The following is a 22910-nucleotide window of genomic DNA, read 5'->3' as shown; positions in this document are numbered from 1 at the left end:
GTGCACTCAGGAATCTATAAAGAACAGTGTGTCAGACTAAGACCTCTTGAAAATGGGTATTTGGCACTGTTACATACAAGAAAATTAAGCCAGCATTTGGCCAGAAGTTCTTTTTAAGTCACTTTGGAAAAAATAATTATGCAGATTAAAAAAGCAAAGGAACAGAACACACAAATGCAAGTAAATCTCATGCAAGCTTGTCTTACAGTCAACCCACTCACATCTAACATAATGCTAGATGATGCCGATCATATCTCAATCTTTGCAGTGACTGATCCCAAAATACTTCTAAAAAAACCTTCTGGCTAAATGGTCACCAAGGTTTCAAGAAACTGAATGTACTGCACAAGCTAATACCCGGAAGGTTAAAACTGCAAGTCCTAAGCAGTGTAAAGAAGAGAGGGTAAAATCAGGTAATCCATTTATATCATCTTGTAAGGTAGGAGATGAAAAGAAGCTGGTAGAAAAAAAAGTTGAGCTTCATTCTTTACTTGACAATAATTGAAATAATCAACGAATAATATTCCAGAGGTAAAAAACTCAACTGGCTTTCAGGACCAAGATGTATGTCACACTGAAGTACCAGTAACTAGAACCACTGAAAAATGTTCATTTTCATCACACATATTAAAAGCATAAAAATTGCACATATTTTTACCCTCTCCAGGCACCCGAGTACTATGGAGACAAGTATGCACCTAGACAGACACACCACAGAATCTCCCCATTTCCTCTGAGTCAACTACTTGGAGTCACCCCCCATTTACAGTATTGGGGTCAGATGGAATCTGAGGGAAATTCAAGGTAACTTTTGTGTATGGAGGGATATTTAGTTCCAAGCATAAGCTCCCTCCCTCTATCTTTTTTATTTTTTTGTCAAATAAGCTTTATATTGTATAACCAAACCTATGAGTTTTGAAAAAAAAAAAAAAAAAAAAAGAGATAAATATACCATTCTATCCACCCCAAGTAAGAGGATGCGGAGAGAAAAAAGGCAACACTGCTAGAGACACCAACATTTAATTTGATGCAATCAAATGATAAGTGACCTCGCAAGAGAGCAGCCACAACCAGTTCTGCATCTTAAACACCTCACTCTAAGGTGTCATGAGTCAGTCTTATCTCTTGGAACAGGATGATACTAACTTACAGAAAGTGATGAGCCATCTGAAGCAAAAGCAAGGTTCAAGGGGTGATTCCTGGGATACCTTTTTGAGCAGGCCTGCTTGTAGTGCGTGGAAAGGCTTGGGATTATTTTGACATAGATACCACAGTCAGAAATTCCCCACACAAACAATGAGAGGCACAAAATCAGAGGGTAAAAAAAACAATCAAACAACAACACCATAGTGTTATCACAGACATTTCTCAGTTCCACTCACCTTCATTCTCAGAGACTTTCGTGAGCCCTCTCGAAAAGCCTGCCCACGGAATAAGGAGAGAAGAAAGAAAAAAAAAAGTAGTTTATAACCTCTCCTCAGAATTAGTGCTTCAGAATGGCAGATCTTACACAACAGATCAACTCTTAACAACGGATGGCAAGAAATACAGAAAGACCTACAGAAGAAGCAACGGTCATTTGCGAAGAGATTCTGTAACGTAAATCCAGTGGAAGTCTTGTCAGCCAAGACTTCTGACCTGAAAAGTCCTGTTTTGTGCTTAGTATAAAATCTCAGTATCAAAAGCCATACTGTCCTGATTGAACCCACCTACTCTGACAGAAGAAAGGGTCAACAACAGAATCAAACCAGTTCACAACATACTCAAACACTTCACATGATTCCTACTCCCATTCTTTTATTTAATCAGTGCCTACCAGAACAACTTCAAGGGAACCCTAAACTTGAGGAAAACCAGGTAACACTAGTAGATTATCAGAAAAACACACATTTCCATTGCAATATAAGCAATTTAAAATTATTACAGTCACCAAACCCTCACAAATGTCAGTAAAGTCATCCCTCAGCAAATCTTTGCTGCTACCTACATAGCTCTCCACACATACACCATCTCTGTCTCTGAAGAACAGTGCCAAGAAGCACTGCAGCCCAGTGTAACGTAATCTGCTAAAAAAGGCCATGTTCACTTCATTATTCATTCCATTCATAGACTGCTCTTTTGGCATAAGCAGACAGACTCCAAGAGCTATTTCCCCAAATCCTAATAGAGCAAAAGGGAAAATACGAGTGTTCAAACCTCTGAGCATGAATGGACAGTGTTGGGAAATAAGGGTGGAGCTGGAGTAAGGTAATTCTAAACTAACAGCCACATACTCTAGCAGGTCACAAATAAAAGGAGTCATATTATTACAACAGAAAGAGCAATTCCTGAGAGGACAAAAGCTTGTCTATTGACAAGCTCGCAATCTGCTCTCAAAAGTATTCCATGTAGCATCTGATAGGAACTAGAGCAAGCTCGTCTCATTCCACATACCTTGATCTTTTTGGCCTTCGGAGCAGTGCGAGCTTTTTCTGTACTCCTCTTTCTCTTCTTCGGTTTAGTTCTGCGGACGCGGTTGACAGTCAGCGTGATGCTTGTAGGGGTGTGCTGCGTAGCTGTGTACAGCACTGTAGAGGGAGATAGTTCTTCATCCCAGCTCTCAGTTGCACTGCTGTCCCCACCTACAGAGAGGAGTGCTTCATTAGCAACCTTATAATTCATCCCACAGAGAGCAGCTCAACCTTACAACTACATTCATCAAGATGACTCGATGGCTCTACACAGTTCTTCCCCACAAAAACTAAACCACTTCAGTTTTCCCTCTCAAGTAGAGAACAGGTCCCCTAGACTTCTGATACAGAAGAGCACTAATGAACACACTTTTTCATTCATAAGATAATCTGACTGCCCCAGGAACTGAGGTGAGGTAGGAGTGAAGAAAATCCCAGCAGTTGGTAGGAAAAGAACGTTAGCAGGTGCTGATCACAATTAGACGATTACATCAGCCAAAAGACAAAGGTCTTGTAGAAAAAAAGCAGAAGTAACTATTATCAGAATTACAAACTCACTCACCTGACACGTTGTCCTGCTTCCGGCGGCGGAGTCTGATCACCTTCCCCCTGCTCATTCCTCTGCCAAACGAGAATGCACAATTGAAGCTGGTTTGTAGGAGTAAAGTCACTTGAAATTCAACAGGATGTCACAAGATGAGTGCCCTCAGTGGGGCCCAGGATGATAAGAACATCGATTTAACATCCTCATCTCCACTCCTGGTGCCACCAACACTTGTCAGGCTGACAACGCAAAGGAGGAGGGTCAATACTAGGTAAAGCACTGGAAAGAACGCTCCAGTTAGCAAAAGGAAGTCCGTCCCATAGCCCAAACATGACAAGAGTTTGGCTTGAGAAGTCAGCTCAAAGAGCAGTCAAGATCTGCACTGCACCAAAGCTTACCTGCACTTCTCACACTTGAGGAGGAAACCATCTTGAGAAACACTGCAGTGACACCAAGTGGGAATTGATTCTCCTTCTGAGGAGCTCTCACTGTCCCCGGAGTTCTCCTCATCAGGTGAGTGCAAGCCGTTCAGTTCTGCACGAGGTATAATGGTCTGGACAGGAGGAGAGGCTGGTGGCGTTGGAGGAGGAGGGGCTCCATAATTATGATCCTGAAAATGAGTATTGGCAATACTACTTTTAACGTGAAGATATGATGTCTGGAAACTTCCCAGGTTATTATTGCTTTACACCGGTGGTTAAGTAATCTGAATTCCTCAATCTACCAAGGAGGTAAAGCTCTGAAAGAGGTGAATGGTTTTCTTCATGGATTACATTCATCAATGAATAAAATTCAGAATCTATAAAAGCAACTAAGCTATCTCATCATTAACTGTCAATCTGAGATGACATCTGTGGTCAAACACTGGAACAAGTTGCCCAGAGATACTGTGAAGTCTGTTAGTTGAGACGTTCAAAGCTCTACTGGACACAGGTCTGGGCAATCTGCTCCAGCTAACTCTGCCTGAGCAGGGGTGGGGTTAGGCTACGTGATCTCAAAAGATCCCTTTCAACCTCAAGGATGCTAAGACATCCTGTTCAACACATGTTCAAACCATGTTCCCACTCTTTCTTACTGCTCCTTATTTCTCATAAATTATCAATATGAAAATCTGTGTAGTTTTAACAAGGGCAAATAACGTACAATGAACCAAAGAGGGCACAGAATTACTGCCAGGAAAATACTTCATATACAGTCACACTTCATTCAGTTTAAAAAAAAAAGTCTGTCACCTAGAATGCTAATAAAACTTGCTATAACATATGCAAGTCTTCACAAATAATAAACACAAATGCAAAATGTATGGTACAACTCAGCTGTAGCTCAGTGTTCCCTCACAAAGTAAGCCAAAACTTCTAAGGCTGAACAGGCAAAGCTATGCAACAAGGAAAAAAGAGCGAAGCAGACAGTAAAGAGCTGGTTCACTGCAGAGAGAGTACTCACTGCGTAAGGCAGCCCGCGATAGCTGTGTTTCTGGGTGGCCCCATAGCCGTGGCTGGAGTACACATTCTTCTCACTGACAGCTGGACTAGCTTCCACAGACTCTGGGCTGCAGAAAGGGCCAGAAGTAAAACCCATCAATAGAACATCATTTTGAGCGCCAGTTATTCACAGCTCTTTTCTATTCACCACATGAATGAAGAAACTTCATGAAATCAAGGTGTATTATGGGCTTCACCAGGCACTGTGCATGCCCAAGTTGTACAGGATGAACCTGCTTTCAACAGAGGGAAGCAGCTGAGTAAGGGCCACCCTGGATAACTCCTCTTACATAAAACCTGCCTCAGTCTGAGAAGTTAAAAAAAAAAATGGTAACAATTAAGAAACATGTAAGAAGCTCTATTTCCTTATAGTTGAGGAAGTTGGGTATAGTTCAGCATTCACATCTGAACTCAGCCAGTTTAATCTCAAAGGCACTGAATAGTATTGCCACGTTATCTCCACAACAGCTTACTTCAAACGGCAGCTAAGCAGCTTTCCTGCATCTGCACTTGTTTCTCTCAGGTACTAATTGTTAGCAGAGTCCAATGTCCCACGATAATGTCTGTATGAAACCTGCAGCTGTCCTGACAGCATCCACTGGGAGCTGAACATTCCTGCTACAAAGGGGCAACAAAATTTATGACCTGGACAGACAGCAGCCACACTCCAAATCAGATACTCCCTGTTCTTTCCATACAGCAAAGCAGTGTGCAATGTGCTGAATAAGAAATTTGCTGCTGAGGTACAATGCACTGTTCCACCACATGGTGGTGAAAAAAACTGCTCAAAATGAAAGGTATATCCTTTGCAGAAAGCTGCAGAAACCCTGCTAAGAGAAGGGACAGCTGCAATTCAATGCAGGGAATATTAGATAATGAGGCTATGGACAGAATACCAGCAAGGCAATGCACTGCTTCTTAGGAGCTTCCCCCACGCAGGAGATGGATATCAGCTAACCTCTGCACAGATCAGAAGCAGCAGAACACAGCAGCATATTACCGAATCATATCTGCAGCTGAAATCCTCTTAAAAAATACAGCAGGGAGCTGAGCAAGCAGGAAAGAAAAATGCAGGAAAGGAAAACTTTACCTTGGACTTCTGCTGCTCTGGTGAGATCTCGCAGATTCTCAGCGGGTCTTATGCTGTCAGTGTGAATCAGGCAGTGCTCAGACGCTAATGGCCACTGGCCACGCGTGGGGGAGCGTTTAGGCACCACCCAAGAACACTAACCTCTGTGCCCTTTGGACTTCCTATTAGCTCTTGAAATCTCTGCAGCACTGAGTCTGCCCCACCCTGCCACTAAACCCGGTACACGCTCTAACGCACTGACTTCACGGGCTTCTGGCTTATTCTGGAGTCAGGTGGATCTGTCTTTTCAGTAGTAAGGAGCAGTGATTTATCGGACTGCAGAAACGAGAAGGCCTTTAGCCTACGTAAACCCTACTTCCGTAGCTCAGGATTTAGATGCCTAACACCATAAATTGAGTTGGTTTTTAACATAGCCACTCTCAGCTACGTACTCAAAAGCTGAAGATACAGGTGGTGATATCTCCAAGGAGAGATAGCTCTTAATAAAAGGCAGCACGTAGAACTTGGCACATCATCTAGCCTTGCTGCATCTTCACAACAAGGGTCAGGATTTCCAGACCGTTGTGGGTTTAAAACCATTCATGACTTCACTACACTTTCAGCTGAAATATTATAAGGAAAAGAGCCCAAACAGCAGGTCTGCCCTCTGCCCGAGTCACTCATACTGCTAACTGCAGCCAGCCTGGAATACCAGCAGCGCTGCTACAATCATTAGCAATAAAACTTCATGATTGTTGGTGCAACGGTGTCCAGGGGCAACAACGCTGAGGCCCTTGCTCCCTCATCAGCAACCCTCTAAAGAGCTTCAACAACTTCCCATATGCAAAAGTACTCCGCAGCCTTATCACCCTCTGAGATGATTGAACACAAACATCTTTCAGCACTTTCACCTCCCCTCTGCATCAGAGGCCAGAGGGGGATGCTAAAGCTCAGCCTTAAGAGAGGACCAGCTAGTTTTCCTTTTGCCTTCTCATTTACTTCATAGTGCACATCTGTGAAACTCCTTGTAAGAGACAAGAAGCTCAGGTAGCACAGATATCATGCATTGAATTTGTAGAATTTCAAAGGAGAAGTGGAAGACAGCCTTAGCTTTGAGCAGACTCAGCAAGGGACACTTCAGCAGTAAAGCAGCATTGAACGCAAAGCCAGGAGAATAAAGTCCTGACACTGCCAGTTTTTAGAAAACAGAGAAAGAAGTCAACTCAGAAATCTTCAAAAGCCTTTTTCAGAGCACTCCAGCCTAGCCTCAAGTTGGACCTACAAATTCTTTACAACTAGTGGGAAAAATGTTTTGCAGAAGGTTTACAGACAGTCTTTTTGATATTTAAATACTACAAGGGACACGCACAGGTATATCCCACTCAGTTCTGAAAGCAAGCACATACTATTTAGCACTCTCTCCTACTTTAAAATTCCCAGATGTTGAGTCTTTAAAGTGGTGTGAGAGATGCATGGTGATAAGCAGCACTGAATATTAAGTCTTGAAAAGTGAAGGATTAGATATTAACTCCAGATGAACGACTCACTACATGCTCCACTCCTCATTTGGAACAGTCTGCAAAAATACAGACTTCATGGTGGAATGCGGGATCACATAGAATGCCTAGAGTGGGGCCAGTGCCAAGACAGATGAGGGAGAGCATTAGCAGTCTCACAGTCAGTGTGACTGTGTCGTCACTCTGTGTAGTTAAAACAGGACAGGATGGAAGGGCAAAACAATTATTCATACCCTCGTCCACTGCTCTTACAGCTCAAAACTAATAGAAACAGGAGCATTCTGTTCTAGGGTGATCAATCTGACATGCAGGTATTTGCACAGCAGGTAACTGTAATTAATACATGGGAGAAAATGATCTTCAAAAAGCCTTTAAAAAAATGCCCCAGAAAAATAGATGCTACAGTCCATACTTCAAAGAAAGATGCAGGAAAACAGGAGGTAGAAGCACACAGAAATAACATGGGCCCTTCCTCTTGTCTTCAACAAAAACAGTACCCACACGAGTTGACACCATTCTATGACAAGGGCTTTAACAAAAGATCACAGTAAATTATTTCCAGGATTTGAAACATTCCTGACTTCTATAAAGGCAGAGTCCTGTGACAGGAACCCTCGAGGACTGACCACTAAGCTGAGCTTCTTGGAATGTGCAGCGATAGAAACAACATATATGAAGGTGTCCACCCAGGCTGATGCTGTTGCACATCTCCAGCCAAGCTCCATGCTGCTTCAAAAATCAGTCCCGTAAGCCCTGGTGCTGCACCTGAGCTAGCAGAGAAGCTCCACACACCGACCTCTCATAAAACAGCTTTTGAAAAGGAGCTGGCCTATACACTGCCAACATCAAGCATGGGTACAGCAAATGCACTACTGCCTGTACTTGCATGTAGACTAGCCAAGCAGATAGGAAAAGCAGGGGCGAGTGCCTTATGCTCTCAGAACTCTCCTTACGCCCATGTCATGGGGCAAATGCACCAACTTCCACAGTACCACTTCTGTTACACCTTTAGAGTCCATCTCGGCATTCACCTCTCACGCAGCCCGCTGTCACCCTCCCCTGCTCCTCCGCGGGTAACACTCACTCCGATCCTGCAGCCATGTCGGAGTAGGACGTATCTGGTGTGGTGACTCCCAGAGGGATTGCAATGCTCATGACGCCCGTCGGGGATCACGGAGTCCAGAGGGCAGCGACTGGCCGCTCCGAGGGCGGAGAGGAGCCGCAGAGCCTCGGCCAACACGTCACGGACATGGGGAAACCTAATGGGGAGAAACAAAGCATTGCACCTCCGTTACAGGCACCAGGTCACCCCGCAAGAGGAGATGCTGTGCATTCTATTGCCTTTCCCTTCTGTCTTCAAAGGCAGGCCACTTCTCTCATCACTGGGTCACATTTTCCTCTTTCACACACATTCCTAGGAGAAATCTCTTCCTGATATCATGACAGGCATGCAGCGAGCTTCAGACACGGCGTGTAACAATATCTAAGTGGCAATTCCCTGTTATGCCCCAAAGCGATGGTCTCCCACGGAGGTGAGGAGATGAACAAACAGAGCAGGACAAGCTCAGAGGCAGCTCAAACCTGGGACAGATGGGTGTCCTTGAGTCTTCAGGAGAAAAAGGACAGAAAGGCCCCTTCAGGAGTGCCTCATCCTTTCTTGTGCTTGCGACAGAACTGTGATTTCTGCACTGACACCAGAGAAGAAACTGCTGCTGCAATGCCTAACTCTTGCTTCAATCCAGAGTCGCATAAAACTGACTAAACGTTAAGAAAAAGCTACAAGTTTCACAGTGTTGCAGTACTCTTCCCTTTCACGGGACACAGAACCTCTTTTTAAAATCTTTTTAATACTCGCCTGGGTTTCTTTACCCTCTTGATCCCTCAGCCTTTGCCATGACCATCCCCAGCTGGCAGCAGCCTGAGATGTAACCAGGACAAATTCCAGCCCCTGCCTACTCGTGACTCAGCAGGACCGAAGGGTTACAGGCGCAGTCCCTGGACTCGAGATTCACAGGACACTGTGCCACTTCAGAGGTAAGCAGGATGAGTTCTGGGTCGCGTTGCATTGGAAACCCTCCCTCCAACAAACAGCATGCAGTTTGTGTGCAACAGTAACTCCCACTTTTGGGAAAGAGAGGATTGAAGAAACACAAAATACCAAACAAAAAGGTTAGACGAGGCGAATTCCAGTTCAATTGCTTTTGTGTTGACCCAGCAGTACTTGCCCAACAATGACCAGCACTCAGATCTTGCTGTTTGCTGCTGCTGCTTTCTGTGTACTTTCAACTCTGACAATATAACATTCAAAATGAATTGCTGAGACAAATCTCAAGTGCTATCCAAGACCACACCACCTTCAGGCTAGATTACAGTGTGGTCTTCATGAAACTTGCTCTGGTAACACCCAAAACATCAGTCTGCACAGAAAACAGGGGCTGAGATCAAAACATTCACCCACCGCACTGGTTGGTTTCCTGTACATGCAATATCAAACTCCTCCCAGCCTCTCTCCCCTAAAATACACAGTTAGGAGAAAAAAAATGCAGTTTGTTCTCCCCAGCACCACTGGAAGTTTTCCTAAAGTTCCATATCTTAATGTAAGTGTGGTGAACTTCAGATCACAGCACAAACCTATCTCCTGTGTGATACAACGCTTCTCAAAATCAAATGGCAACAACAATTTTGATGGCTTAATAGGTATCTAACACTTAACTGGTTTAGAAAACAAATCAAAGAGATATTTTTCCCATGCTATGCTCCTACCTCCTTAACCAGTCATACCACTACAAGGACACCTGGTCCTCCCCATCGTCATCACAGCAGCTGAGATGAGCATTCATCTGCACCGCTGCCACGGCTCTGCAGTCCCACATTCCCACTTGGCAGAGGTCACACTCCAAAGGACTCACCATCTTCACGCCAGAATCACAAACAACTGCCTTGGCTAAATGTAAATATATGCTATTCCATTATTTCAGGTAACGTTCCGTATTGACAGAAAGGACTGCAATAAATCTGAGCTGGCCAAGCGAAGGTTAGGTAACACCTGCTCTAACAGTAAACTTAATTTTCGAAACTGTTTAGGATGCAACAGCAGCAGCATTGCATTGGCTCACTTCCACAAGCACTGCCCTCCATGTTACAAATCAAACAGACACAGAAAATTTACTGCTGGAAACTTTTCTCATTACTGGCACTGCTGAAAGCCTGTTGTTGAAAAATCTATGGTCATCTAACATGAACGTTAAGTGATTCAGTTACCATGTTGAGAAGGTCTTCTTTGCACACATCACGTCACCCGGTGACACCCAAGTATGAGAGCAGCCTGCCTGAACCCCAGCAAGCACTGCCTGTTCTTCCCAGCACACCTACAAACCTCATGTCAAGGACAGATACTCACAGAAGGGCAAGCACCTTCAGTGCAAACAGAATCAGATCAAGGTTTTTTGCCAGTTTAAGACATCTAGCTCAAAAAAAAAGCATCAAATTCCCAGAAGTTCAGACATGCTGTTCCATAAAGACACCTACACAGAGCCAGAACAGACAGATCTGTAAGTCATTTAACTCATCTCTTCTGCTTTACCTGAATTGTGCCTCAGTCTACCAAAGCAAATGCTTAGCTCTGCTCCAAAAACTAGCCGGGTTCACTAAGCAGGGAGGGAAGACGATGTCAGTTTCAAAAACAAGCAAAAGCAAAAGCACTGATAGAGCAGCATTTACCATTGCTGGAGTACCATGCATCACCTGAGAGCTGCCTGATGGAGTGAGGCCACAACCCATCGGTCCTGCAGGGTCTGACAGGACTCACTCCTCGCGTGTAATAATCAAAGTAATGGGCAACACAAGTATTCATTACTAGTTACACACATATACAACAGGATAACCAGATTACTGGCAAATACAGTACAATGGTTAAAGATTTATCATCATTTTCTTAAGACTCTCTCCTTTCATATTTTGCTATCAATAGCAAAAAGAAATGCTCCTATGCATAAGTTTGTTTCAGAGTTCAGCCTATTCTCTGGGATCCAGAGAACCATGATAAAGCACCAACAAGCACCAAACACGTAAGGATTGTTAGATGTGCCAAAATGCAACAACCAAGAGAGGCCAGAGCCTGCTGCAGAAGAACAGGACTCAAGGGGGAAGGTGAGACCACTGCCTTTAGCTCACAGGTGATTCCCAACAGCATTTAGAATCCACGGGCTAACACATCAGTCAGGCTGTTCCATAGAAGATAGGAAATCATACTGAGAGTTCTCATCATACTTATAGCAGCTTCCAATGCTTCCGTCAGGTATCTCAACACATGTCTACAAATACACCTACTTAGCTAAAGTCAGTGTGATAAAGCAGTTCAGCTCAGGCCACGTCAGCCATGTTTAAAACTGAGGTACAAGCAAGCTAAACTGATTTTGATAAAACTCAGTAAGAAGCTGGAAACTAAAAATATTTTTATTTAAATGATTTAAACCAGGTTTAAGATACAGTTGGTGATTTTCACCCATCCATAGGATTCCATCAGTTTATCTGGCTCAGAAAACATCGGTTTTAGTTAACCTCATCTGCAAACTACACCCTAAGGGACTGCTGATGATGACAGTGAGCAACTGAAAGAAATTAAAGCATCAAAGAAATTATGAAATGCATAGTTAAGTGCTCTCAGCAGCTGACCTGGGACCGGGGAGATTCCTCAGGAAAGCAGAAGGAATAACCTCAAAATTTTGTTGCTGAAGCAGCAGTCAAGAAGTTATGCAAAACCTCTTTGTTCTGCAGACAAAGAAAAAATAGTTTGTGCTTTTCTTTTGGAATCATCGATGGCTTCAAGTTATACGATAAGAAATGGAAGAGAAATGTAATAAGAGATAAAGGAACAGTAAGCAAGACTTCACTTCCAGAAATACCTTCTGCATGACAAGCCAACCACATTCCTTACAGCCCAGTGCACTGAGGTGGAGGTGTCACACTGGGTTTGTTTGGGTTTTCATAGAACACCTCCCTCCCATTGTGAAACCTTACTGGAAAGCTTAATTTATACTGATTTGAAAGTGGTCAAAGCATCACACAGAAGGACAATTCTATTAACAAACGTGTACCAAATTAGAAAGGGAGAAGCAAATTACAGAGTAGCAGCAAGCTGTGGTAGACCAAACAACGTGAAGGTGGATTTACACGACGAGGTGGCAGGCAGACACCGGGCACCTGCCTGAGCCCCACACTGATGGGCACAGAGGTGATGTTCTAAAAGACTAACAATCTCAAAACAGAGGAAGAAGGGCCATGGCAGCAAAGAACTTGATAGCAAAGTTCTCCTGACTTTAAGGGCTGTAAAATGAGTAAATCTTTTGAAAGAAAACTTCACCAGACGATGCGTTGGAAATCTAGCAGCCTCCATGAAACGCTTGAACCTCAACAACGTTAATCATCAAAATAAAAATGAAATGAATAACTGCGTGGTAATAGTGGGGAAGTTCAAAAACCTCAGGAGGCAGAAGGAATATTTCATGGCTCATTTCTGTGATTAAAACAGTGGATAACATTGCCTGTACCCCATGATGTACCAAAGCCATTGCTGAAGATGACAAACTTCCAATACTGAAGTGTTTAAGATGGTATTTTCAAAAATGAATTCAAGATGAACCCCTGAAAATACTTTTATTTTCTATTCTTTCCTTAAAGATAACAGCAATACATGATGAAAAGAAAATGTATTATACATAAAACCCCACAGAAATTATACAAAAAAACGGGGAAAAAAAACTCTTTCAGTTCTACAAATATCTGATTTGGGCCAGCATCAGGGGAAGAATGCTATGGCAAGAGGAACACGGCCTAATTGCTGTGCTGGTTCCAGAGTCTGAGGTTGTGCTCTCTCTTCCCACGGGGTAAAGCAGAACAGGCGAATGTCTGTATGTCACAAAAAATAACAAAATGCTAACAGAACGGATCAGAACTGATCTTTTGCATGTAAGGGCTTGACAAGTAACCTCCAGTGAATCCAGCTGTGGCAGTGACTACTGTGACTGTCTCCTCTAAGCCTTTGCCAAAACGGCTGGCAGGAAGGAAATGCTGCCATGTCTCATTGAGCACCATTGGCGCCAAGAACTCCCCCAAGGGGAATAAGAGCAGAAGCAGGTAAAATATGGTTATAAGGGCAATAAATTCCTGCAATGGGGCAGAGCAGGCAACTAGGAATGGTGATACTGGAAAGCCCCAGAGCTGCCTGCCACACCTTGTCCATACAAGTCCTACACTTTAAGAGTGAACTTACGAGGCCTGCCTATGCCAGAAAATGGCTATGGCTAAAATAAGGTTCATTTAAATAATGTAAGTGACACCGGTTTAACTGTAGCAGGCCAGATTTCTTTGTTCTACATTTTGTTGCTTGAGAATATAATAGCAAGCACGTGAATGATTCAGAGATGTAAGCAGACAAACTTTCCTAAGCAGCCCTAAATTAAAAAGGCTGTTCGACTCCCCCCGCAGATAAAGAGCTGCAGACCTTGAAATTGTGTTATGAAGGGATTTGAGAGAAAATCCTATACCACACACAAGGTCAGAGGCGAAGAGAGCAATAAAGGGCAATAACTAGGATCGAGTCCAAGCTGAGGGAATTACAGTTCCCACGAGAATCCGGCCGGTCCCCGCAGCCACGGGAAGTCGCTGAATATAGGAGGAGGATCAGCAGAATTTACTGGCAGGCAGCAGAGGCCAGAAGCTGCAACCAGTGGCGGGCTGACCACAAACGAGTTGCCAAGGAGTAGGATTGCAGCCTCCCGTCCTAGAATTGGAAAAGATTCCCCCGTAATCCCACTAAATGCTCTCTGCTTCGGGAGTCTGGCTGTACGTCCTTTATACATCTATTTAAGGCCACCACGTGATGCCGGCTGCCTGCCCGGCCACTCCCTGCCAGGCTGAACAAAACGGCTCCAGAGCAGCCCGCAGCCGGGCTCGGCGCAGACGTTGCATCAGCCAGGTGTGCAGGAAGCTGGGGGATAAAGCGACGATTTACTGCGGGGTTCCCAGAGCCAGGCCGCTTCAGGAATGCCGTGGAAAGGACGACAGGAAGGAGCGCGGCGCTTCGCACACAGAACAAGCTTCATCGCCTTCAGAAAGCCTTTGTGCTGGGGCTCCGGGCCTGGCCTTTCTCCCAGAGATGATGCAACACTGAGGAACAGGGGCTGCGCCAGAGCAAACTATTCACAGCAAGGCAGATGGCAGCGCGGCCTGAGGATCCCAGCGCTGAGCCTCGGCCTGCCTGAGCTCCCCGGGAATCCTCCATTTCGCAGCGTCACCTCTCGCTCCTGCAGTGGTTTCAGGCAGGAAATAGGACACTACGATATCCAGAAGGGTGTAAGAGGGTGTTTTAAGAGCCTGGAAAACCAGTTTGTTCTGCAAACTGGAGGAAGAGGCAGGGGAGAAGCTGAACTCCCAGCCTCAGCAGACAGGTACAGCACAGCACCACGGCTGCATCACGCAGGCCCCATGGAGCCCCTGCACACTCCTGTCAACCCCACTCTCCATTACAAGTCCAGATCTGCGCCTCCTCCCTCCCAACACCATCACTGAGCACCCACCCGGCTCCTCTCCATGACCAGACTGTTTCATTTAGTCATAGAATAGTTTCGTTGAAGGAGACCTTAAAGACCACACAGCACCAACCCCGTGCCATGGGCTGGCTGCCCCCCACCAGCTCAGGCTGCCCAGGGCCCCATCCATGGCCTTGAGCACCTCCAGGGATGGGCACCCACAGCTCTGGGCAGCCGTGCCACTGCCTCACCGCCCTCTGAGTATGGAATTTCCTCCTAACACCTAACCTAAATCTCCCCTCTTTCGGTTTGAAGCCATTCCCCCTTGTCCTGTCACTCTGTGTCCCTGAAAGAAGGTTCCCCTCCCTCTTGTAAGCTCCCTTCAGGTGCTGGAAGGCCACAGTGAGGTCTCCCCACAGCCTTCTCCCAGCTGCAGAAGCCCAGTTCCCTCAGCCTGCCTTCAGAGCTCCAGCCCTCCGAGCAGCTCGGTGGCCCTCCTCGGGACCTGCAGCATTGCACCTGGCCCTGAGATCATGCAAATACATTTTTCCCCTGAACTGGAAGGAAGTTATTCGAGGCTTATGTAACGCTCGTTTACCGCGCTCTAACAAACAGCAATTTGTCTAACGTGCTTTGAGTGGGAAACTCGGCCGCGGGAAGATTGGCAGCCTGCACTACACACAGAGAGACGGTCAAATCCAGTTGGTAATTAAGCTACGTAATCACTGAGACGCACTAAAACCCAGTGAATTTCACACAGTAAGGAGCTCAGGAGAGATTTCCACAATCTTCCAGTGCTGGGGCCCACATCATGCCTCTGTCAGGGAGGTCTCAGTAGGAAACCTGACTGCTGCCCTTCCAGGCCTGGAACCCAGAGGCATTCCAGGATCTGCAAGGAGCTTCTGCTCTACACCCCTCCGTTGTCCTCCCCCCCAAAATCTCACACATTTGCTGCAGGACGACTTTACACAGCCCAGGACATACTGGTGAGCAGACAGAGCCGGTCATAGAATCACAGAAATCTAATGGTTAGAAAAGACCACCAGGACCATCCAGTCCTCGACCACTAAATCACACCCCTCAGTGCCACATCTCCACATTTCTTGAACACCTTCAGGAATGGTCACCCCCCCACACCCCAGCAGCCTGTGCCAGTGCCTCACCACACTCTCTAAGAAGAATTTTTTCTTAACATCCAAGCTGAACCTGCTCAGAACTGCAGAGATGAAAGTGTGATTGCTATTCAGAAAGCTCCCAACACCTGTTCCAAAGCACCAGCTAGAAATGCAAAGCTCAGCAGTAATGTGCCTCCAGCCATGGTCACTTCTTCGACTTGCCTGCTTTCTGTTAATGGGATGAGAAGTGGATAATCGAGTTGAACGCATCTTCAAGCTAAATGCACATGTCCAGAAATCAGCAGACAGAACCTGCAACTTGTGACTAAATAAAGATAAAAGCTACTTAGAACGGTTTCAGTTTTGGTGGCTTGCTGAAAAATTAGCCATTTCTTCCTCTGAAAAGAGCTTCTGAGAACACAGCACTGCAACCTACCACATGAAGTACAGGTGGGTGGTAACACAGGAGGGCTCACATCAAACAGCTGCCAAAAGTGCTACTTGTGGGGCTCATGTGGAAGCAATGCTGAGGAAATGGTTCTGTAACACATCCATAATGAAATTCTACCTGCCACCACAACCGCTGGATTTTTTGAATGTTGGATTATGGGAAGTATAAGGAGAACATCTTAATGACTTATGCAATTACAACTGCACATAAGTATGTGCAGCCACGTGGTGAAACATGAGAGTTGCTCACACCGGAGGAGAGGCCCAGAGCCCTCCTGCAGGCAAAGGGATGCAGTGCCTCCGTCAGCCTCCCAGTGACGGGGAAAGGGCCGATGACACAGCAGGAAGATGGGGGAAGGAGAGATTTCTTCACTGCCAATCCCTTACAATCTCCTTTGTGCAGGGCACTTTCTGTGAGAAGCTTCAGCAGGTTGGGACAGACAGGGCTGCCTGGACAAGGTAAGCAATGAGGACTTGCAGTGCTGGATTGCAGAGCTGGAGGCCTTTGCTTTGCACTGCACAGTGCCCCAACACATTCCTGCAGTTTGCTATCTCTTTAGCCTTAAGCAAGAGAACTCGCAGTTGCTAGACAACCTCCTTCCCAGCTACAAAACAGCTCCATTTCTATGACAAATCGATAGGCTCAACATGCAAGAAGCTACAGGCTTTTGAGCTGCCTTCTTCCCCAGGACATGGGAGCACTTCCTGCTCTGAGTGCACAGCAGCAGGGAGGAAGGAGGCCGAGCAGCTCCTGGGCAGGACCCGGAGCACAGGAGAGGCAGGAATGCAGCCATGCCGGAGAGGAGAGAGCCCGGCACCGCCTCTGCATGTCAAGCTGGCTGGGAGAGCTCAGCCTGCATCACACAGCAGGTCTGGAGAGCTGGGAAGGACCTGCAAGGGAATTTTAGAGCCCTGCACATCTGCAAAGGCACCCGGGGCAAGGTAATCTATGAAAACATAGAAACTCAGCCGTCAAGGGAGTGGTGGAATGGACAAACACATAAAAAGCACAAGTGCGATGCGGAGCCATCACCCAACTGAGTCACCCATTTCCCAGGTGAATGTACAAAGTGAGGGAGGCACAGGATTGCTGAAGTAATCTCATTTGAATGGCACGAAAAAACAGCAAACAAGTGCCATTAGAATACTGCTTTTGATGATTATTTAATACTGTTTTCAAACACTAATAAACCACCAGACTGCATCCAGCTAACCTGAGACAGAGAATATCCCCCATTAAGAACGAACCTACCAAGACTCACTGTGCCTTTCAGAGGAGCTGTAATCACATTACCGTTGTGCCATTTTTTATTTTATTTTTTTTTAAACGTTGCTTCTAAAAAAGGATGAAAAAGATTTAGACTTCTGCTGTGGTCAACTGGAATTCAGAAACATTCATCTGAATACAGTGAGTGCACACAGTTACATCAGTGCTTCTCTGTAGAGGATTTCAGAAAGCCTTAATCATATCTTAAACATCTGAAGCAACGCAGTATGGGAAAGAACTGAGTTCCAAAGATGCAAGCCACAAAGCATTAAGTTTCAGAGCTCCCTTCACATGTTGTGTGTCTTATGCAAGGCAGTATGCTAGCACCAGGTTAACTATTTCTCCTCTAAATTAATCTTTACTTCATGACCTTGTTGCTGACTGAACATCTGAACTTGCTCCAACTTTACAGATCTTAAACACCAGTGTCAGGAAAGGACTATTAATCTATTTTTTTTTTAAGCACACAATATATTTCCTCCAGAAAGAAACAAGCTGGACCTATTTTAAAAGGCTAAAATGAATGTTTGCTCCTTTCCCCTTCCCCGTGAACTGTGCCAATGTTTAATTATTGTCATTGCCGAGAAACTGTATTTCAAGACTGAATTTGTCCAATCTCCGTTGATATTGCTATGCCTTTGTCAGCAAATCTCACAAGTCCTGTTACAGAAAGATCAAGTCCTCTCCCAATTGTCTTTTCAATGAGCTGAGTAAGTTGAGCTCCTTTAAGCCTCACATCATGAGGCTTATTTTCCAGTCCCTGGATCATTTCTGCAGCTGTCCTTTGAATTCTCTCCAAATACACTGGCATTCTTCTTGAAGCATGGAAACCAAAATTCAATTCTATCAGTATCAGTCTAAACGTTACTGTTTGTAAGATTACTTATTTATTTTTCCTTGACATTCCTCTCTCTGTTGTTTTTTTCTAATTTTTATTTTTTTAATGTGCCCAAGAATCACATTAACCCTTCCAACAGAACGCTGACCCAAGCAGCACGTAGAGGCAGTTAGCTGAGGTGACCTTAAGGCCCTTGGAACTACTGCTTTCCAAAACACCATTTCACAATGCATGGCTGGGTTTCCAGTTTTGCTAACAAATGCACCACCTTGCAACTGGGTGGGTTCAGGCATTTCGTTGAAAGGTGGCAAAAACAATTCAGAGCTCCCTAATGATACTTCATTATCCTACCCGTGTGTCTTACGCAAGCTTTATCAAATATTTTATTCTATCCAGATAAAAAGATACTAAAGAGCAGTAAATTAAAAGCTGATTTCATCTCACAACCTTCTCTAAAACTAGGTGTGTCCTCTCAAAGTTACAACCCCAGATATTTTAGATCTCCCTTGTTAATGCAGTTTCCCCAGCACAACCACATCTCGTCGCAGTGCATCCTGCCTTCCCCCCTCCAGCTCCTGCCCCCCACTCACAGCAGCCATGGCCCTGCAGTGACACCCGCTCTGGCTTCCCCCCCTGCCGCACATCACATGGGTTGGAAGGGACCACTGGAAGCGAGCTGCCTGAAACCCCCTTCTCTCCCAAAAGCAGAGCCAATTTGGATCAAGTTGCTCAGACCTTTGCCCATTTCTTCTCCAGGGCCACTAGTGTGCATTTTAAGGCCAGAAATAACCTTCTGATGATCTGACTTTCCACCTAACAAAGACTGGAAAATCTCACCTAGTCGCTTTTATACTTGGCATCGCAGCTTACAAATGAACGAGCCTGTGTTTGTCGGACACAGCCTGAAAAACAGCACATGGATTTACCACAATTCTTTGGGGGAAGTTTAAAACCATGCAACAGACTGCACGCAGCTTAGAGATCCCAAGGCAGCATCAACCTGAGCCATTAAGTCTTTACAGCATGCAGAGTACATGTGTAGCTTTTTCAAGGGGGAAAAAAAAAGTGTAAAACCTTTTTTAAACTAAAACTACATTGAACACATTCTCAGAAGCCTTTGGAGAATGCTTCAAACAACCCCAGTGCAGCTCTGGCTCTAACTACTCCTCTGATGGAGCCTGCTCCTGCCCGGCATAAATAGATGTTGGCTGAAGGTGTTAGCTTCCCCACAGCTTCATAAAACATGTATTAACAGCCAATGCACTGACGTAATTTTAATTGTTCTCTTTCACATACACAGTGCTCAGACTTATCAGCACCTACCTTTATCAGTACTTTTATTTACTAACACACTCACAGCATCTGTTTTCTTGAGTGCTCAGACAAGGATGTCCAAAAGCCCTTCACCAGCACAGAATACCTCCCAGCTCCCACAGGGCAGTTAATACAAAGCTCACCCATTCCCACCTCAGTCACTAACAAGAACCTATCTTTCCCCTCAAAAAAACCACAATTACATACAAAGGATTAATGTAGACATACACTTATCCATATAAAAAAAAAACACCAAACCAAAAATAAGTCATAATGGTCAAGCTGTTCCCCTTTCCTTAAAGAACAGCAATATGAAATCAAAGCAACTACAACCAGGGCTGTGTTTAATGTAACAGCATGAACTACTACACTGAAATTAGAGATCTTAGCCAAGATCCTGCAATCTTCTCACCTTACATTCTTCCCTAAGCACCAATTTTTGGCCCTGACCAAGAGGAACCAAACCTCCTGTCTGACTCAGGAGTCACTCTTGTTCTTGCATTACGTTCTCCGCTCTCACTCCTGTCTGGGATTCTCAGTGCCGTACTCTCTGCCAACAGCAAGGAACCTCTTTAAACCTGGAAAACTGTGGAAGAGAAGCCAAAAAATAAAAATAAAATCCCATCACGTGAGTAAATGAGGCTTGACAGAATGATGGATGCTGCAGGTTCACGAGTATGAAGGCGCTCCTAAGATGGGTTGCGCCTGTTACAGCTTCACAGAAGCGTAAAAGATGCTGCTTTGCCGCATTCAGGAGGGAGATGCTCAGCTATTTACATTGGATGCATTCTGTACGAGACTGAAGATGAGTAACTCACAGCTGGACAGATTCTGTTCTAGAAGAAAGCTGTGTTCTCTTCCCTGTACCTTCAACGCCAGCATCTCCTCATCTGCATCTTTTCTCTGTTCCTTTTCAAGCACGAGACACTGAATACACCCAAAAAAAAACCAACCAAAAACAAAACAAAACAAAAAAACAACCAAAACCCAACAGCCAGAGAATTCAGGCCAACAAGCTTTAACCAAGAGGAATTTCACATGCAGCAGTCATCTTAGGGCTAATTTAATTTGTCATTATGGAAAAACTGAGAACTGTCAAGACCTCAGCTGGGTAACAGTTGGACAGGAGAACGAGCTCACATAGGAGGAACACAGCACAAAGTTGTCTGCCCAAATAACGCACAAGCATCCAAAAACAGTTTGCCAAAGATGCTCTGAAGGCCCCTTCACATAGTTTATCAATCCTGACAGCTACAAATCATTACCAACATTGTTCTTAAGTTGAACCATCTTGTAGCATTACAATGCAGGTGAAAACAAGCAGGAAAAATGCCACGGCTCGTATTACAAGGCTTCCCCAGCAACAATTCAGATGGTTTTCTCACCTGTGTCCACTACACAATGCACTCCCACCACAGCTATTAACATCAGTATTGCTCTGCTGCACTGCTGAAAGACACAAAAGGAACGTGCAGAACCCGCAGAGCACCAACCCGGAGGTGTTGGAGGCCAGGCTGCGTGGGGCCCTGGGCAGCCTGAGCTCCTGGCTGGCAGCCCTGCTCACAGCACAGGGTTGGAGCTCCACGATCTTTAAGGTCCCTCCCAGAAGCTAAGCTGTTGTATGATTCTATGAACCTGGTGTGGGCGAGACAACTGCCCCAATGCCTGCCACTGCTGCCTCACTTGTTTGCTCTCAGCCCCCACAGGCTGATGAGCATCCAGGAGAAGAGGCACCATCCCAACAAGCAGAGATCAGCAGTTTAACCACAGAGATTTTAACCTAAGCTGAATTATACCTTCTGAAGGCTAACACAACTCCAGAGCAATTCCCATTGTTCAAGAGACCAATTTTTACTTTTTAAACCCACAAGCTATTTCAGTAAAACCATCTTTCCTAACAACCCAGGTAATTTTGTTTTACAGAACACAGATAAGTTTCCATCATGTTTCAAATACATGTCAAGGCCGTTTATTTCCTCCCTCACAACCTTCTCTGCAAGTAAAACTGAAAGCATCAGAATTCCTTCAAAATGCTGCCCCAACACAGTGACTCTCGTGGGAGCAGCCTGCTTTGCTATCACTCACAGAAAGCAGGGAAGCCTTAAACTCTGACACCACAAGCGCAGTAAAAAGCTACAAATTTTGCTCACAACAACTGCTCCAAAATCACCCCCATCCATCTCCTCTGGGCAGTACCACAGAAAAGGGGTGTTCAATCCCAGTACTTCACCAAAAGGATCGCTGTTGCGTTTCCACGCAGCTCTGTGAGAAGAGGAGCAGTGCCAACACCTGGCCCAGCCATTCTGCTCCCCCCGCTCCTGCCAGGTTCCCTTCCCCACCTGCAATTCACTGAATTTCTGCTGACCGCAGTTTCAAGCTAACAGTCCCAATCTCCACCAAAGAAAGAGCAAACCAGTGACAGCAGATATCAATGCACACTCTTCTATGAGGTTTTCACAAAGGGTGTTCTGAACCTGCAGCGTCTGAACAGACCCTGCCATATGACAGACTTGTGCCACTGCGCGTTTGCTCTCTGCACCCACCCTGTAACCCTCCGACCCAGGCTGTGCTCTGCCTCTTGGCAGCTAAGCCAGACAAGCAGCAGGCAAGGTTCTTCTGACAGCACAGACAAAATCGGTGTGTGCAAGGGCTGCTGCCAGCTTGGGATTCCGGCCCAAGAACGTCTCACCGCAGAGAGGCCTCCCTGCACAGAGCCCCACTGGGAGGACACGGCATCTCCTTCATGTCTGATCTACACCAGGGCTGCTCTGACTTCCGCACAGACCCTCCTGCTGACAAGACTTTACAAAAAGGGGCAGGTTTGGGAATGGTGCATCCCCAAATCTAACAGTCTGCTGCTTGAAGGAACTTCCCACCTTCTTCACTTACTGTATGTCGTTTGATTTGGGGTTATTTGTGCAGGTCTTCATGAAATAAAGGATAAACCTTGTAATAGATGAGAATTCTTGCTCATGAGAGATACTACTCACGTCCAATATGAATTTCTGGATAGCTGTATGCACTCGGAGGTGCCACGACACGTTAACATTGAAATCACTTTATTCCAACTCAAATGGCCAAGATGCTGCCTTTAATTCCACCAGTCCCCCAGTCCCACCATATAAGGAGTAAGAAGCCCAGCCTGCAGCTCACACCGGGATGTGCAGCACGCGGCCAATTGCTTTACATCAAGAAGACTCCACTCCAACAAAGTTCTCCATATTAAAGAGATGGCACTGAAGTTCCCACTGCAGGCAGCCTTGGCTGAATTCAAGTTTTGCTGTGTTCTCCTCATACATATTTCTACATATTCTTCTCAACGCAGCCATATGGAAT

General features: G+C 45.3%; 1 protein-coding gene across 7 annotated transcripts in view; it reads right to left on the bottom strand.

The window, feature by feature from the left end:
* The window catches only part of SETD5 (SET domain containing 5), a 60436-nt gene that overhangs the window by 30400 nt on the left and 7126 nt on the right, over positions 1-22910 (bottom strand). For 5 of the 7 annotated variants that reach the window (XR_005839156.2, XR_005839157.2, XR_005839155.2 and 2 more), the window contains 6 exon segments: positions 8146-8320; positions 4438-4543; positions 3393-3604; positions 3013-3071; positions 2434-2621; positions 1383-1421 (listed from right to left, as the gene is read on the bottom strand). Coding sequence is in view for 4 of the 7 variants with exons in the window: in XM_015293099.4 (XP_015148585.1) it covers positions 1383-1421; positions 2434-2621; positions 3013-3071; positions 3393-3604; positions 4438-4543; positions 8146-8216 (675 nt within the window). In the remaining 3 variants the exon portion in view is untranslated. 7 annotated transcript variants of the gene reach the window in all.

This window comes from Gallus gallus, chromosome 12 (genome assembly GCF_016699485.2).
Source record: "Gallus gallus isolate bGalGal1 chromosome 12, bGalGal1.mat.broiler.GRCg7b, whole genome shotgun sequence".
NCBI classification, from domain to species: Eukaryota; Metazoa; Chordata; class Aves; order Galliformes; family Phasianidae; genus Gallus; species Gallus gallus.
This window is presented reverse-complemented; position numbering and strand designations above follow the sequence as displayed.